The 16455-nt window shown below is 43.9% G+C and overlaps 1 protein-coding gene across 4 annotated transcripts in view; it reads right to left on the bottom strand.

Annotated features, from left to right (window-relative positions):
• The window catches only part of LOC115199193 (collagen alpha-1(XI) chain), a 98549-nt gene that overhangs the window by 56746 nt on the left and 25348 nt on the right, over positions 1–16455 (bottom strand). For 3 of the 4 annotated variants that reach the window (XM_029761824.1, XM_029761838.1, XM_029761831.1), the window contains exons 5-15: positions 10013–10135; positions 7777–8184; positions 6680–6799; positions 6417–6536; positions 5534–5587; positions 5281–5322; positions 4636–4698; positions 2042–2116; positions 1235–1318; positions 1066–1122; positions 776–829 (exon numbers count right to left, since the gene is read on the bottom strand). In XM_029761824.1, coding sequence (XP_029617684.1) covers positions 776–829; positions 1066–1122; positions 1235–1318; positions 2042–2116; positions 4636–4698; positions 5281–5322; positions 5534–5587; positions 6417–6536; positions 6680–6799; positions 7777–8184; positions 10013–10135 — 1200 coding nt within the window. The remainder of the gene's footprint in view (positions 1–775; positions 830–1065; positions 1123–1234; positions 1319–2041; positions 2117–4635; positions 4699–5280; positions 5323–5533; positions 5588–6416; positions 6537–6679; positions 6800–7776; positions 8185–10012; positions 10136–16455) is intronic. The other variant, XM_029761843.1, reaches the window with a different exon arrangement.

Here is a 16455-nt window from a genome sequence, read left to right on the forward strand (position 1 = left end):
AGAGAGGGGGGAGAGAGAGAGAGAATAGACAACAAGAGGGGGAGGAGAGAGAGAGAGAATAGACAGAGAGAGGGGAGGAGGAGGAGAGAGAGAGAGAATAGACAGAGAGAGGGGAGGAGGGGGAGAGAGAGAGACAATAGACAGAGAGAGGGGAAGAGAAAGAGAATAGACAGAGAGAGGGGAGGAGGAGGAGAGAGAGAGAGAATAGACAGAGAGAGGGGAGGAGGAGGAGAGAGAGAGAGAATAGACAGAGAGAGGGGAGGAGGAGGAGAGAGAGAGAGAATAGACAGAGAGAGGGGAGGAGGAGGAGAGAGAGAGAGAATAGACAGAGAGAGGGGAGGAGGAGGAGAGAGAGAGAGACAATAGACAGAGAGAGGGGAAGAGAAAGAGAATAGACAGAGAGAGGGGAGGAGGAGGAGAGAGAGAGAGAATAGACAGAGAGAGGGGGAGGAGGAGAGAGAGAGAGAATAGACAGAGAGAGGGGAAGAGGAGGAGAGAGAGAGACAATAGACGGAGAGAGGGGAAGAGAAAGAGAATAGACAAAGAGAGGGGAGGATGAGGATGAGAGAGAGAGAGATAATAGACAGAGAGAGGGGGAGGAGTAGGAGAGAGAAAGAATAGACAGAGAGAGGGGGAGAGAAGGAAGAGAGAGATGAAGAGGGAGGGGGAGGATAGAGAGAGGGACAGAGAGAGAGTGAGACCAGCAGGATACATCAAAATCTAAATGGACCTTGACTGCTCTGTGGTAGCAAGTCAAAATAGAATATCCTCTTACCCTTGGGCCATGTTCTCCAGCGTCACCTTTAAGTCCAGAGGGACCAGTAAGACCCTAAACACCCAGAGGAAAGACAGTCAAACCAAACAAGGACATATAAAGAATAGCCTGTTAAGTCCCATTAGTGATGATCAGATTGCTGATTGTTTGTATGTGCATGGAGACAAAAGGGGCTTTGGTCAATGTGATTGTGGTAGACTGTAGACAGGGGAGTATCTGCTAGGTATAGATAGAGAATAAGTTAGAATTTAAGATTGTGGCCTTTGGTTTGAACTAGGTGGGTATCCTACCAGTGGGCCAGGTCGCCCTGTAAGACCCAGTGGACCTGGAGGTCCCTTCAACGACATCTGGAATAAACAAGGGTAAGAAGGACATTGTTAGATAAGTTAAGGCTCAGTTGTAATGTAAAAGGAGTAGTGATGTTCCAGGTTGTAGTTGTAGTGGACAGGTGGACGTTACCTTGGTCTGCTGCAGGATGGCCTGAGCCTGGGCCTCCTGGGCCGACACCACAGGCCCCTTCTGAGAATCACCACCATGTTGGAACTACACGAGAAGGGGGTAGAGTGATCAACCGAAATACATGAGGTATAAATCTATGGGAAAACACAACGTAGATTTAATCTGGCCTCATCAGCATTCAATCTCACAGCTCCACCTAGTGGCTCAGAGCTGTTACTGCCCTCCCTCAGGACAGCTTCACATATCGGGAATCCCAAACCACCCCCACACTCCTACCAACTCCCTCGGAGGGCTCTCCCTGGGCACACTCTTGACTTGAATGATGCAATTCATGTTTCACTTTTAAATAATAAAACAAGCATGAAATTAACAAATCCCTCATGTCATTTTACAAGATATAAACCTCAGTAAGAGTTAAATATTTAATTTGGAGGTATTTGTGTCAAGTCTCAAAATCAGACAAAACAAATGCACGTGGCATATAATCAGGCACGTCTCTCCATTCTTTTGTATGAAATTGCACATACTCCAAACATACTGCAGTGCGTGTCAGGATAGTAAAGCCTGCAGCCCTGAAGCCTGCAGCCTTGCTATCTGAGGGTCTAATTAGCCCCTACACCTTCGATCATTTTCTCTCCCTCAGCTTTTGGACACTTGTGCAAATGGGGGAAGAGCACGTGAATGCTCAAATTGAGGGCAGAGGGGAAGGGAGTGATTTTGGATTCAGCCATAGTCAATGGGAACTGAACATGAGAGTGTGTTCAGCTGAGGGAAGTTTACATAAAGAGAGTTTTATCTAATTCTTACTGGTAACATCAGCATTGTTCCTGGAGGACCAGGTATCCCATCAACCCCAGCTAAGCCAGGACGTCCTGGAGGACCCTGCGAGAGACAAAGGGAGAGAGAGAGGGAGGGAGGAGGATACTATCCATGACTGTGTGAAGGTTTATACAGTGAACAACACAAGGATGTACATTATAGGCCTGTAAATACAAGTATGTACAGTACAGGCCTGTAAACACAAGTATGTACAGTACAGGCCTGTAAACACAAGTATGTACAACACAGGCCTGTAAACACAAGTATGTACAACACAGGCCTGTAAACACAAGTATGTACAACACAGGCCTGTAAACACAAGTATGTACAACACAGGCCTGTAAACACAAGTATGTACAATACAGGCCTGTAAACACAAGTATGTACAATACAGGCCTGTAAACACAAGTATGTACAATACAGGCCTGTAAACACAAGTAAGTACAGTACAGGCCTGTAAACACAAGTATGTACAATACAGGCCTGTAAACACAAGTATGTACAATACAGGCCTGTAAACACAAGTATGTACAATACAGGCCTGTAAACACAAGTATGTACAATACAGGCCTGTAAACACAAGTATGTACAATACAGGCCTGTAAACACAAGTAAGTACAGTACAGGCCTGTAAACACAAGTATTTACAATACAGGCCTGTAAACACAAGTATTTACAATACAGGTCTGTAAACACAAGTATGTACAGTACAGGCCTGTAAACACAAGTATGTACAACACAGGCCTGTAAACACAAGTATGTACAATACAGGCCTGTAAACACAAGTATGTGCAGTACAAGCCTGTAAACACAAGTATGTACAATACAGGCATGTAAACACAAGTATGTACAATACAGGCCTGTAAACACAAGTATGAACAGTACAGGCATGTAAACACAAGTATGTACAGTACAGGCCTGTAAACACAAGTATGTACAGTACAGGCCTGTAAACACAAGTATGTACAACACAGGCCTGTAAACACAAGTATGTACAATACAGGCCTGTAAACACAAGTATGTGCAGTACAAGCCTGTAAACACAAGTATGTACAATACAGGCCTGTAAACACAAGTATGTACAATACAGGCCTGTAAACACAAGTATGAACAGTACAGGCATGTAAACACAAGTATGTACAGTACAGGCCTGTAAACACAAGTATGTGCAGTACAGGCCTGTAAACACAAGTATGAACAATACAGGCATGTAAACACAAGTAGGTACAGTACAGGCCTGTAAACACAAGTATGTGCAGTACAAGCCTGTAAACACAAGTATGTGCAGTACAGGCCTGTAAACACAAGTATGTACAATGCAGGCCTGTAAACACAAGTATGAACAGTACAGGCATGTAAACACAAGTATGTACAGTACAGGCCTGTAAACACAAGTATGTACAGTACAGGCCTGTAAACACAAGTATGTAAAATACAGGCCTGTAAACACAAGTATGTACAGTACAGGCCTGTAAACACAAGTATGTACAGTACAGGCCTGTAAACACAAGTATGTACATTACAGGCCTGTAAACACAAGTATGTACAGTGGGAGTGTTCCAATGTGGGAGTGTTCCAATGTGGACATTAGGCTAAACACATGAGAATGATCCCTGAAATCCAATCTCTGTTAAAACAACCTCTGCTTCAGTTCCAGAGGGCATGTCACTCACTCTTAGGTTCATATCAATTAGCTTGTCTCTAGAGAGGAGGGGAAACAGCTTATGATTTTCTGCTTGATGCCCCAATCAAAAGCCTAATGTACCCATAAGCACCTCATAAAAAATTAGAGCTAATCCCAAACTGACAATCACCTAGACTCTCTGCAGCAGAGACAAAGGCCTTTGTCTCAATAGGAACCTTTATTGCAGTATCTGTCACACTGAGAATACTGTTGTATACTGTAAGGCATAGCAAACAATGAAGATGAAATACTGTAGACAGGAAGGATTATGGAACACTGTTTATGCATTTGCTTCTGATCTGCTTTGAAAGAAGAAAGCGTTTGTTTGATGATCTGATTTGATGTGTTTGATTTGAGGTGAAACTTAGAAGACCTCCATGTTTTTCTACTACAACAACATCATTAAAAATCCTTTAGATCACTAGAGACGACTGAGCATCTGTTGGTTTGTGTCTGTGGGAGTGAGGCGGTTTTCAGGGAGGGAACACAAACACACAAAGGCACGCACATACACACACACAGTCCAACAGAGTGAATTAGGTAAAACCCACACATGAGTCATCAACAGTCCTTTAGTCCCTTAAGCCCCGAAAGGTTACGGTCAAGACCACAGTGAGGTCACAGCATCCCTGACCTGTTTGTGTAGGCTGTGGTCAATCTGTGGTTATGGTCAAACCCAGAAGACAGTCCCTGTGGACCCTGACTGTGGTCATACTGTCCCAGAGGACAGTCCCTGTGGACCCTGACTGCGGTCATACTGTCCCAGAGGACAGTCCCTGTGGACCCTGACTGTGGTTATACTGTCCCAGAGGACAGTCCCTGTGGACCCTGACTGTGGTCATACTGTCCCAGAGGACAGTCCACTATGGGTCAATACTCCACGGGGGAGGATACTCACCAAATCACCTGGGTCTCCACTGGGTCCTTGAGGGCCCATTGGTCCTGGTCCACCTGGAATACCCTGGAGAATAAACACACAGTCAATCAGCACTGGTCCATAGTATCAATATGGGCAAAACAATGGAGTAATAGTTATCAATGTAGTATCAATGTAGTTTCAATGTAGTATCAATGTAGTTTCAATGTAGTTTCAATGTAGTATCAATGTAGTTTCAATGTAGCTTCAATGTAATATCAATGTAGTATCAATGTAGTTTCAATGTAGTATCAATGTAGTTTCAATGTCGTTTCAATGTAGTTTCAATGTAGTTTCAATGTAATATCAATGTAGGATCAATGTAGTAACAATGTGGGCAATACAATGGAGTAATAGTTATGAATGTAGTATCAATGTAGTATCGATGTAGGATCAATGTAGGATCAATGTAGTTTCAATGTAGTTTCAATGTAGTATCAATGTAGTATCAATGTAGTTTCAATGTAGGTTCAATGTAGTTTCAATGTAGTATCAATGTAGTTTCAATGTAGGTTCAATGTAGTTTCAATGTAGTATCAATGTAGTATCAATGTAGTATCAATGTAGTTTCAATGTAGTATCAATGTAATATGATCTAATGGTAATGACTTGGAGCAGGGGTTTTACCTCTGGTCCTGGGGGTCCGACTGCTCCCTCCACCAGTGTACCCTACACAACATCACAGAGATATGACAATGACATATAAACACATTCAGTACATACCAGAGATATTTCAACATAAATACTCCATATAGTCTTTATAGAGTTATAAAGATTACATGAACAAAACACCGACTTGAAAGAAAAATCCTAAAATAAAATCTTAAGGGCCTAAAATTGATTTCCAGGAGAAATATTCTGTCTGAATACTCAAGCTCACCGGTTCAACGATGGCAGGCTCTCCCTTCTCTCCTTTCAGTGCTCTGCCACTGGCCTGAGACACAGACGGACACAGACGGACACAGACAGACACAGACGGACAGACACATGAACAGACGTGTGAGGTGATTGATGACCTACTGTGTGTACAGCAGTTGTAGGTCATGTACAGCAGTTGTAGGTCATGTACAGCAGTTGTAGGTCATGTACAGCAGTTGTAGGTCATGTACAGCAGTTGTAGGTCATGTACAGCAGTTGTAGGTCATGTACAGCAGTCTCAGCAGTCTCTGAGTGAATACAGTTGTAGGTCATGTACAGCAGTCTCAGCAGTCTCTGAGTGAATACAGTTGTAGGTCATGTACAGCAGTTGTAGGTCATGTATAGCAGTTGTAGGTCATGTACAGCAGTCTCAGCAGTCTCTGAGTGAATACAGTTGTAGGTCATGTACAGCAGTTGTAGGTCATGTACAGCAGTTGTAGGTCATGTACAGCAGTTGTAGGTCATGTACAGCAGTCTCAGCAGTCTCTGAGTGAATACAGTTGTAGGTCATGTACAGCAGTTGTAGGTCATGTACAGCAGTTGTAGGTCATGTATAGCAGTTGTAGGTCATGTACAGCAGTCTCAGCAGTCTCTGAGTGAATACAGTTGTAGGTCATGTACAGCAGTTGTAGGTAATGTACAGCAGTTGTAGGTCATGTACAGCAGTTGTAGGTCATGTATAGCAGTTGTAGGTCATGTACAGCAGTCTCAGCAGTCTCTGAGTGAATACAGTTGTAGGTCATGTACAGCAGTTTTAGGTCATGTACAGCAGTTGTAGGTCATGTACAGCAGTCTCAGCAGTCTCTGGGTGAATACAGTTGAACTGAATGATTGATGAGTTCTACCTCTCCATCCCAGGTATCCTCCCCCTCTCTCTCTGCAAAGCCATATCCGTCCTCGTACGTCTCATACTCTTCATACTCCTGGTTCTCTGTCTCGTTACTTATGTCCTCGTACTCTACAGCCTACGAGTCCACACAACATGCCAGTAAATCACATGATCCAATGACCACATGAAAAACTGAGCTGCTACAGAACATGACAGTGGTGCTAAAACTGAGCTTCACCGTATGAACATACAGTATATCAAAATCTCAATTCAACTGACCTCGTACTCGCTGATATTGGGACCCACTGTTACCATGGAGACGGTGAGGTCATCGTACAGGTCGCTGTAGAAGTTGTCGTCAAACTCCTCCATCTGGGGCTTTTTGTCCAGCCTCTCCTCCTGCACAAGGCCAGAGCGTTTAAGGTCAGAACCATGGTAACAGAAACCATGGAGACACTGGGCAACATTATGGTCTGTCTGTCTGTCTGCCCAGTCCACTGAGTTTGCCCAGCGCTTCCATTTTACACAGCCTATCACAGCATACAGTTTGCTAAGCTAGTTAGCAGCACAGGTGTTGGTTATGGGAATAGGCAGGTTATACATGTAGCAAGCCTCAGTGTGTGTTATTAATGATCCTATGGTGATGGAATATTTCACAACCAGGTAGTGATGGCAGCATGACATGGACTATGACAGCCTTTACAGCCAGAGTAAGAAAATAAGCAAATTAGCAAAAGTAGCAAATTATAAGCTTTAGAGATTTCAATCATGGGACTTTATTTTTACCAACATATTTGCTGACAAAACAACGTTTGAAAGACTGAATGCAACACAGGAGGCATACCGTTTTGGATACATGTATAGCTTTAAAATCAAAGGTTTGGACTGGGTTTGTGTAAGGACATAAACTCTCAGGTCAAGGAGATATCACAGAAAAACTACAACACACAACACCTCATACATACCACTTACTCAGATATGTATGTTCAACTACAGGTACTACAAAAGACAGAACTAGTGTTATCCACACAACTACATTCATATAAATGTCTTGCAACCCATAAACAACTACTGTGACAATTGAGTCACAGTTGTCTATGTGTTATAACACAGTGTAGAACACAGTCTAAATTCTAGATTGTCTGCATATTCTACTTAATCTAGATCTAGAGGGATGCAGGGATTCTCCGTGTTCCATTGTGAGTCCTGGAAGAGGAGGAGGTGATTAGGGTAGTGCTGGTTAGGTTAGAGGTCATAGTGAGGAGAGGAGCAGGTTGACAGAGGGTGTAGATGAGGCATTCTGGGAGAGTGGGTCAGTGCTCTGTTAGGGATGAGATGGAGGGGGAGGGGAGCTGCATTGTAACTTTTCAGTCTACCTCCTCAGTGACCTTTGACTCAGGCAGTGCACTGGGCACCACGGAAGGGTCCTCAATGTCAGAGTCAGGCCTGTGTGTGGGCCTCTCTGGGATCATGGTGGTCTGGTCAGTGGCTTCAGATGGGGTGACAGCTTCAGGAGTGAACAGTTCCATCGTAGATGGCTTTTCAGTGGGATAGTAGGTTCCTTGGGATTGGTTTTCGGGCAAAACAGTGGACACCTGGATGAAACCCTCCTCCTCTGGACCCGCCTCTCCTTCTTTTCTCTTCTTCCTCGACTCCTTCTTGCCCCTCCCCTTCTTGTCACGCTTCTTTTTGTCTTTTTTGCCTTTCCTGTCTTTTTTGTAGTGTTTCTTTGGCTCCTCTGGCTCGTTGCTTTGTATCATGGGATCAGGATTAAGTTGAGAGGTCTTTTATGAAAAAGGGGGGGGGGGGTGCAAGGGGGGAGGTGGGGCACGAACAAGGGAAACAACAACATGGTGAAATACCTGAAACATAACATGCCAGGAGAAGAGAGACACTATGCACACATCCAGTAGGGCTAGGCATAGATCATGACTCCCACACACACACACACACACACACACACACACACACACACACACACACACACACACACACACACACACACACACACACACACACACAGAGAGTAGTCTTGAATGAGACTACTGTTTATTTATCACTGTTTACCACTGGCCTGTCAACAGAGAGGACATACTTTCTCATGAGGTCAGGGGTCAGTGTGTTTATGACCCTGTTGGGCTGTTAAAATATGTAAACATAAATGCCATTCATGTCCTTTTTTGAACTCATCCATATCTGTCACTATTATTGAAGACCTTTGTATGAGAACGTTGTTGAAGATCTGGTCTGGTAAATCCGTTGATGAGGAGATTGTGATGGTTTGTAAACAGGGTCAGTGTGAGGAGGATTTAAAGTGAGTAGAGTGATGCTGACAAGGTCTTGGACACAGAGCAGGTTTCTCAGCTGTAGATCTAGAATAGCCAACACGCTCTACGTCTGATTGACACTGATGGACAGTCCCAGGAGCAGCGCCAGGAATTGGACACACCCAGACACACAGCCAGGCGTAGGAGGCTACACGCAGAACACTGTTCTCACAGACCCTGACAGTATCTCCCTGCGGGCCGCATGAATCAATATTTCTTACTTTTCCTCTCTCCCTCTCTCCAAAACACTTTTCTCCAACATAAAGACACACACATACATCATAATATAACTCATCTCTCCCAAGTGTATCCCATTGCCCAAGCAGGCCCGGTGAAGAGGGGAAGAGCCAGAGTGGTGATATCCTGTGAGATTTACGGGGCTCCTGGCTGTGTGTGTTCAAGCTGAAGCAGCTCAACACAGCCAAGGGAGAGATGCACCACTCTGCTGCTGGCTCACTATCAAAGACAGGGAGAGGAGCTTCTTCTGATGCTGACTGACTGATGTCTCATTCTGCTGCGGCCTGGCCTCCCTGTGTTTAAGTGGTGTGTTCCGGGCCCTTAGGCCGAGAAGACTGGGTAGTGATAAATCATGTGATACAGTAAATGGCCAAGGCTGGGATTGGCTGGGCTACAGAGGGCAGGGCTGGGCAGGTCTCTGGCAGACCTTATTGATATGCATGCTGCTTGTTCATCGTTTTATCTGTTGGCTGAGAAACAAGGGGCTGAGGAAGCAGCTGTAGCAGCCAGCACTATGCTGTGTAGTCAGGACCTGCACAAAGCCTCAACATGAAACTGTATCTCTGAAATGTTGAGCCCTGACTGAGCCAGCATAGAGAGAACTCAAACTGTAAATATCGCTATGTGAGTTCAACTCTAAAGCTGTCCAGACAAATACACTCTCTGTTCCATAATCAAATTATGATCAGGGACCATCTGGGTTTAATTGAAGATGTAGAATGTAATCCATGTCTTTGTGTTCATTTGCAGTTTTACTGAGGTTGTGAGGCTGTGTGTGTCATGTTAACATCTACAGTGTCCCTGTTCACCAACTACAGATGGAATTCCACCCTGGTTTCTTTGCTAGCAGCCAGCAGAGAAAAATAAACCGAGAGAGAAGAGGACCGAAATAAAGAAATACTGTTACAGTTTGAAGATAATATTTTGGGTGGATGAATCACTGATAATAAAACAAGACAGATGAAGGAGGAGTGGAATAGTGTGTGTGTACTGTATGGGTATGTGTGTATGTCAGAGAGTGTCTCCCCCTGGTGGCTGGAGTACTGACCTGCTCAGGGTCCTGGGCCTGTCTGTTGTAGGACAGGGGAGAGTCACAGTCAGGGATGTAGTGCAGGCAGTAGTCAGCCGCAGCCTGGGCGTCCTCCAGAATCAACAACTGCTGGATCTCTCCCTGGAAAACACACACACACACACACACACACACAACACACACACACACACACACACACACACACACACACACACATATATATATATATATATATATATATATATATATATATATATATATACACCAGAAAGGCAGGCAGACAAGCATACAGCAAAACATAAAAGCATCATGTTAACCTCACAGACAAACATACAGGGACAGAAAGGATCAGCACATCACTCTGACATTCAGTCTATGAGAAGCACTGCGATGGCCTCGGAGGACCAGGCTGAAAATGGCTGGGAAATGGAATGCTTAGTAGAATGTTGCCATACCTCTAAGAGAATGTGTTTAATAGAGCTGAAGCCGTTTCACATGTGAATATCCTGTGTGTATAAAATGGCCAATACTACTGTGACTGCTGCTCCCACAACCCCTCTGTTCCCAGGCTTCTAGCAGGGTGCTGAGTGTACACATAACAGTCAAATACTTCCGTCACACTCCCATTTCAAACACCCCTTTACATCCCCAGCCTGCCCCGGAGGGCCAGAGTGTGTGTACACATAAACACAAAGATAGACCCCCTCCCCGTCCGTCCGTCCGTCTCCCTCTGGTCCCACTGAGTCCACACACGCTAGCACACCCAGCTAAATGGTCCCCGGCTCATTACCAAGCACTTTTTATTACTGCTTCACTCAGATCTCACCGAGTACAGATCTCAGGCCAGTATTTAGCCAACATAAACTACTAGGTTACACAACAGTTAATGCTCCAGTGATGAAAAACCCAATTAACATCAAATTCTACCACACCTTTTCAGAGAGTGAGAGAGAGAGAGAGAGAGAGAGAGAGAGAGAGAGAGAGAGAGAGAGAGAGAGAGAAAGAGAGAGATTCTCAGCCAAAGATCAAAGGCCCTGTTTCACCTTTGGTACTGTCTCCCTCCCCGCTCCCCCTAGCTGGCGCCGGCCGGCTGGTCAGTTTCGTGACTACTTTCTCCCTGCGCAGCAGATGTACAGCATTACAGTACAGAGCCACAGCCACAGAGCACATCTTTAGACATGGAGTCATCCTTATCCATCTATCAGCACATTACAGTGGCTGCAAATATCTGAGGAGAATATGCGTGTAGATGACTTAGACCAGAGTCTGGGAGCGAGACGGCAGGTAGCCTAGTGGTTAGAGCGTTGGGCCAGTAACTGAAAGGTTGCTGTATCGAATGCCCGAGCTGACAAGGTAAAAATCTGTCATTCTGCCCCTGAACAAGGCAGCTAACACACTGTTCCCCAGTAGGCTGTCATTGTAAATAAGAATTGGCTCTTAACTGACTTACCTAGTTAAATAAAGGTTAAATACAAAATACAGTACTGTCTAGTTCCCATAGTGACACACAGGCTGGGTCAGCTCCACTGAAGATAGAAGAATCTCCAGTAGGTTAGTACTATTGGATACTCTGTATACAATGTAATGGATCTTTGATACCAATGTTTCAGCCAATAGAGCTGATCCTGCACTGTGGTGCTAGTTAGCTGGTATTGATTCAGAGGGGTTAGGTTAAATGCGGAAGATTTCAGTTGAATACATTCAGTTGTGGTATTCTCTTTTCCCATTTCCCTTTCCCTATCATAGCAGCCAATTAAGGCCTTATTATAAAGACCTTGTTAAAGCCACAGTGAACGGACTTCACCTCTTCTCCACTAATGAGATCTCACTCTATAAACACTGTCTAGAACTGGCCTGAACTAGGAGTCATCAAACACTCCTTTGTAGCACTGTTATACAGTCTGTATCTCTCTGGGCTAATAGGACCTACAGGTTTATACACAACAACAACAATGAATATAGCTACAAGCAGCAATGTCGGGGTTCAAGCTGTGGGCCCACTGTGCCACCATCAAGACAAATTGGACACATGGCCCAAGGATGAGCTGTACTCTGTACTCCTTACCACGCTTCGCAAATATCCAAACGAAAAATCAATCAGATTATGCTATATGAGTTTAATGTATTTTGAACTATTTTTTATGATATTGACCACTTTAAGTGGCTTCTTCTATTTTACAGGACTCTAGCTCAAACAATATGGCTGCTATGAGCCAATGAGCTTGCATTTATGTTTTCCTGTCCAACAGTGCCACAGTGCAGCTAAAATGAACCATACTTTACACGTTAGCTAGACTAATATCCCTGAGCATGTGTGCCAAATATCACCACTCTGAGTCAAAAAGATCAAGAAATATAAATATGTGCCCGTTATAGCGCCACCATGTGGTCAATCTAAATGTGCTTGCATATGTTGAGTCTAAACCGTGTTTGGAACATATGTACCAAGTTGTATTACAATACGAATATCTATGTCAGATTTCTATGTATTTATGTGCCCGATCAGGTCCATGTGAATGTTTATTGGTGAGTAGTTGCCATGTTGTTTGACATACTAGACTGAAAAATAGTGTATTGAGAGAGCTTGTTCCATAGATGCCATATATACATTTTTTGTGCAGATCAATCATTCGGTGCCAGAGGAGTAGTGTTTTAACCTGTTGGGGGTAGGGGGCAGTATTTACACGGCCGGATAAAAAACGTACCCGATTTAATCTGGTTACTACTCCTGCCCAGTAACTAGAATATGCATATAATTTGGATAGAAAACACCCTAAAGTTTCTAAAACTGTGTGAATGGTGTCTGTGAGTATAACAGAACTCATATGGCAGGCAAAAACCTGAGAAGATTTCATGCAGGAAGTGGCCTGTCTGACAAGGTGTTGTTGTTCTTGCTTCTGTTTATTGAAGAGTCAGGATCTTAGCTGTAACGTGACACTTCCTACGGCTCCAATAGGCTCTCAGAGCTCGGGAAAAACCTGAACGATGTCGAGGCAGCCCCAGGCTGAAACACATAATCGCCTTTGCCAAGTGGCCGATCAGAGGACAAAGGGCTTAGGCTCGTGCCCGAGTCGACCCAGTGATATATTTTCTTTCGGTTGTTTACCTAATTGCAGATTCCCGGTCGGAATATTATCGCTTTTTTACGAGAAAAATGGCATAAAAATTGATTTTAAACAGCGGTTGACATGCTTCGAAGTACGGTAATGAAATATTTAGAAATCTTTTGTCACGAAATACGCCGTGCGCGTGACCGTTATTTACCATTGGGATAGTGTCTAGAACGCACGAACAAAACGTCGCTGTTGGAACATAACTATGGATTATTTTGGACCAAACCTACATTTGTTATTGAAGTAGAAGTCCTGGGAGTGCATTCTGACGAAGAACAGGAAAGGTAATCAAACTTTTCTAATAGTAAATCTGACTTTGGTGAAGGCTAAACTTGGTGGGTGTCTAAATAGCTAGCCCTGTGATGCCGGGCTATCTACTTAGAATATTGCAAAATGTGCTTTCACCGAAAAGCTATTTTAAAATCGGACATATCGAGTGCATAGAGGAGTAATGTATCTATAATTCTTAAAATAATTGTTATGCTTTTTGTGAACGTTTATCGTGAGTAATTTAGTAAATTGTTAGTAAATTCGCCGGAAGTTTGCGGGGGGTATGCTAGTTCTGAACGTCACATGCTAATGTAAAAAGCTGTTTTTTGATATAAATATGAACTTGATTGAACAAAACATGCATGTATTGTATAACATAATGTCCTAGGTGTGTCATCTGATGAAGATCGTCAAAGGTTAGTGCTGCATTTAGCTGTCTTCTGGGTTTTTGTGACATTATATGCTAGCTTGAAAAATGGGTGTCTGATTATTTCTGGCTGGGTACTCTGCTGACATAATCTAATGTTTTGCTTTCGTTGTAAAGCCTTTTTGAAATCGGACAGTGTGGTTAGATTAACGAGAGTCTTGTCTTTAAATAGCTGTAAAATAATCATATGTTTGAGAAATTGAAGTAATAGCATTTCAAAGGTATTTGAAAATCGCGCCACAGGATTCAACTGGCTGTTACGTAGGTGGGACGAATTCGTCCCGCCTGCCCTAGAGAGGTTAAGTGTTTTTCACATCATTCTAAATGGCGGAAAATGCATCATGGAGGACCTTATAGGTCCATGAGGCAAATTTGTTCCTTGTGAGGAGTGGGACCGATGTACCAAATTTCATGACTCTCCATCACACAGGATGAGTAGCATGAGCTTTACAATTTAGCATTTTCAATCGCTTGTTGTAGAGCCACAATGTGGCCAATTGGCATGGGATTGCATGAGAGGGTGTGATCCATGGGCCTTTACTATCATGCCAAGTTGTGCCCTCCTAGACTTACCATCTCACAGGAATGTGCATGTTATTTTCCTTGGGGGAAGAATACGGTATAATAATAATGAACCAGAAGAAATACAATAGGGTATTACCAGCTTCGCTGCTTGAACCCCTAACAACATCAACATCAACAACAACACATACTGCACTGAATATGACTAAACCTCACCTCACTACAGTAAACAAGGAGCAATTCGTAGCTCCTTACTAGCCTGCAGGGCAACAGATGTCAAAACATCTGAATACAATCACTAGAAAGGAAGAAATGCATCTACAACAGACAGACCTTGACTAATTAATGCAGCATTTCCAATCTCTCCAGCTATCCATGAGATTCCTCTATCAATATCAAAACTACCCTTTTAAGACACGCTTGATAACAACCCAACATCAAGCCAAACCAACACCAAGACTGAATGTTTTCTAAAGAGGCCTGATTACTCACAGCAATAATACAATGATTAATACAGACAGACAGACATGGCCAGATGTTGTTCACACATAAACACTGGGCTGCATCATATCTAAGTGTGAGACAAGGCAAAAAACACACAAACCGCTCACATAGAGCCCAGACAATACATTCAGACTTGTGGACAGTTAAATGATTGCTTCATGTGTACGTGCATGTGTGTGTGTGTGTGTGCGTACAGTATGTACGTGCACATTCTTGTGTCCGTGGCTGTGCACGTGTGTAAACAACATCAACAGTCATTTGAAGGCAATCTGGAAGCAATAGAGGCATTAGGGGCTGACCACCGTCCCCAAGCTCCCACACTATGTTCTCCCACGCTGGGGAAACTGGGCCGGAACACTGGCCCCCTGGATCCCTCCTGGAACAGAACCAGGTCCTGGGAACAGAACGGGCCTGCGAACAAGGACAACCTCTAACCTCTCCCCCAGTACCAGCCTCATCAAGGTCAACACAGCCCTGACCCATAGCCATTCAACATGGGACACATGAGCTGGCCTCTCACTCACTCACAATGCTAAAGAGAATGTTGATCATTGATGGGTATTAGTCATAAGAATGTCAAAGGGATGTTTTTTTTTTGCAGCCTGAGGAACGATAAATGGGATGTTTTGAAAGATGGGGTTGGGGTGAAAATGGATCTTTACAGTTGTTTTACGCAAGGAATGTTCAGGGGAGGCATTGCTTAATTGGAGAAAGAAGACTGTTTTATTTGGGAGATAGAGGGGTGTCTGTTAAAGGTAAGAGGGGGAGGATGAACCTAATGGCATGGGAGGCTATTAAGCTTTACTTATGGAGTAGGAGAAGCAGTTGAGGTAAAGTTAAGGCATCAGCGGGAGGGGGGGTTATTGTGTGGGGGCGTGGCTAGAGAGGAGATTGTATAGTTATTGTCTACGTGAGAACATCAGGGGACATCTGGTTCTGAGAAGACTGAAGTTTGTGTACATTAACCCATTAGGGACAGATAATAACCCTTTCTCTGTACTTTTCCAATATCTCAAGTATGCAAAGTCTGGGTTGGGGTGGTACCCTGAGGGGCCTGAGAGATGGGAGGGTGTGTGCTCTGTGACCCCCTCCTACTCTCCCCCTCTGTGTCTCAGGGCCTGCGGACATGAGCAGAGATGGGACTGCTGCTCTACTCGGCTCTCTTTATGCTGGAGGCTACTGAATTAAGAGTGGAGCTGCATTGGAATTACAATGGACTAGGACTGCACACTATCCTGGGAGAGTGGAGCTGCATTGGAATTACAATGGACTAGGCCTGCACACTATCCTGGGAGAGACATTGGGAATGACTTATGGAACAGGGTCAGGGAAATGAAAATAAAAGAATATGAGCTTTACTTGGAATTCATTTATCTTTTTATTGTTTGATTTGAAAGCACATATGTACGGCGCACACACACACACACACACACACACACACACACACACACACACACACACACACACACACGCATATTTAACTACACATCATAACTCACTGTTCAGTGCCCATTTCAATTTTAAGGTTCCATAATGACATTGTCATTTCCCCAAACACTTTCACCAAGCTCAAACAACCCAAGCCGTCATTAAATATGTGACCTTTGCCCTCCACAGCTACTCAG

This window comes from Salmo trutta, chromosome 1 (assembly GCF_901001165.1).
Source record: "Salmo trutta chromosome 1, fSalTru1.1, whole genome shotgun sequence".
NCBI classification, from domain to species: Eukaryota; Metazoa; Chordata; class Actinopteri; order Salmoniformes; family Salmonidae; genus Salmo; species Salmo trutta.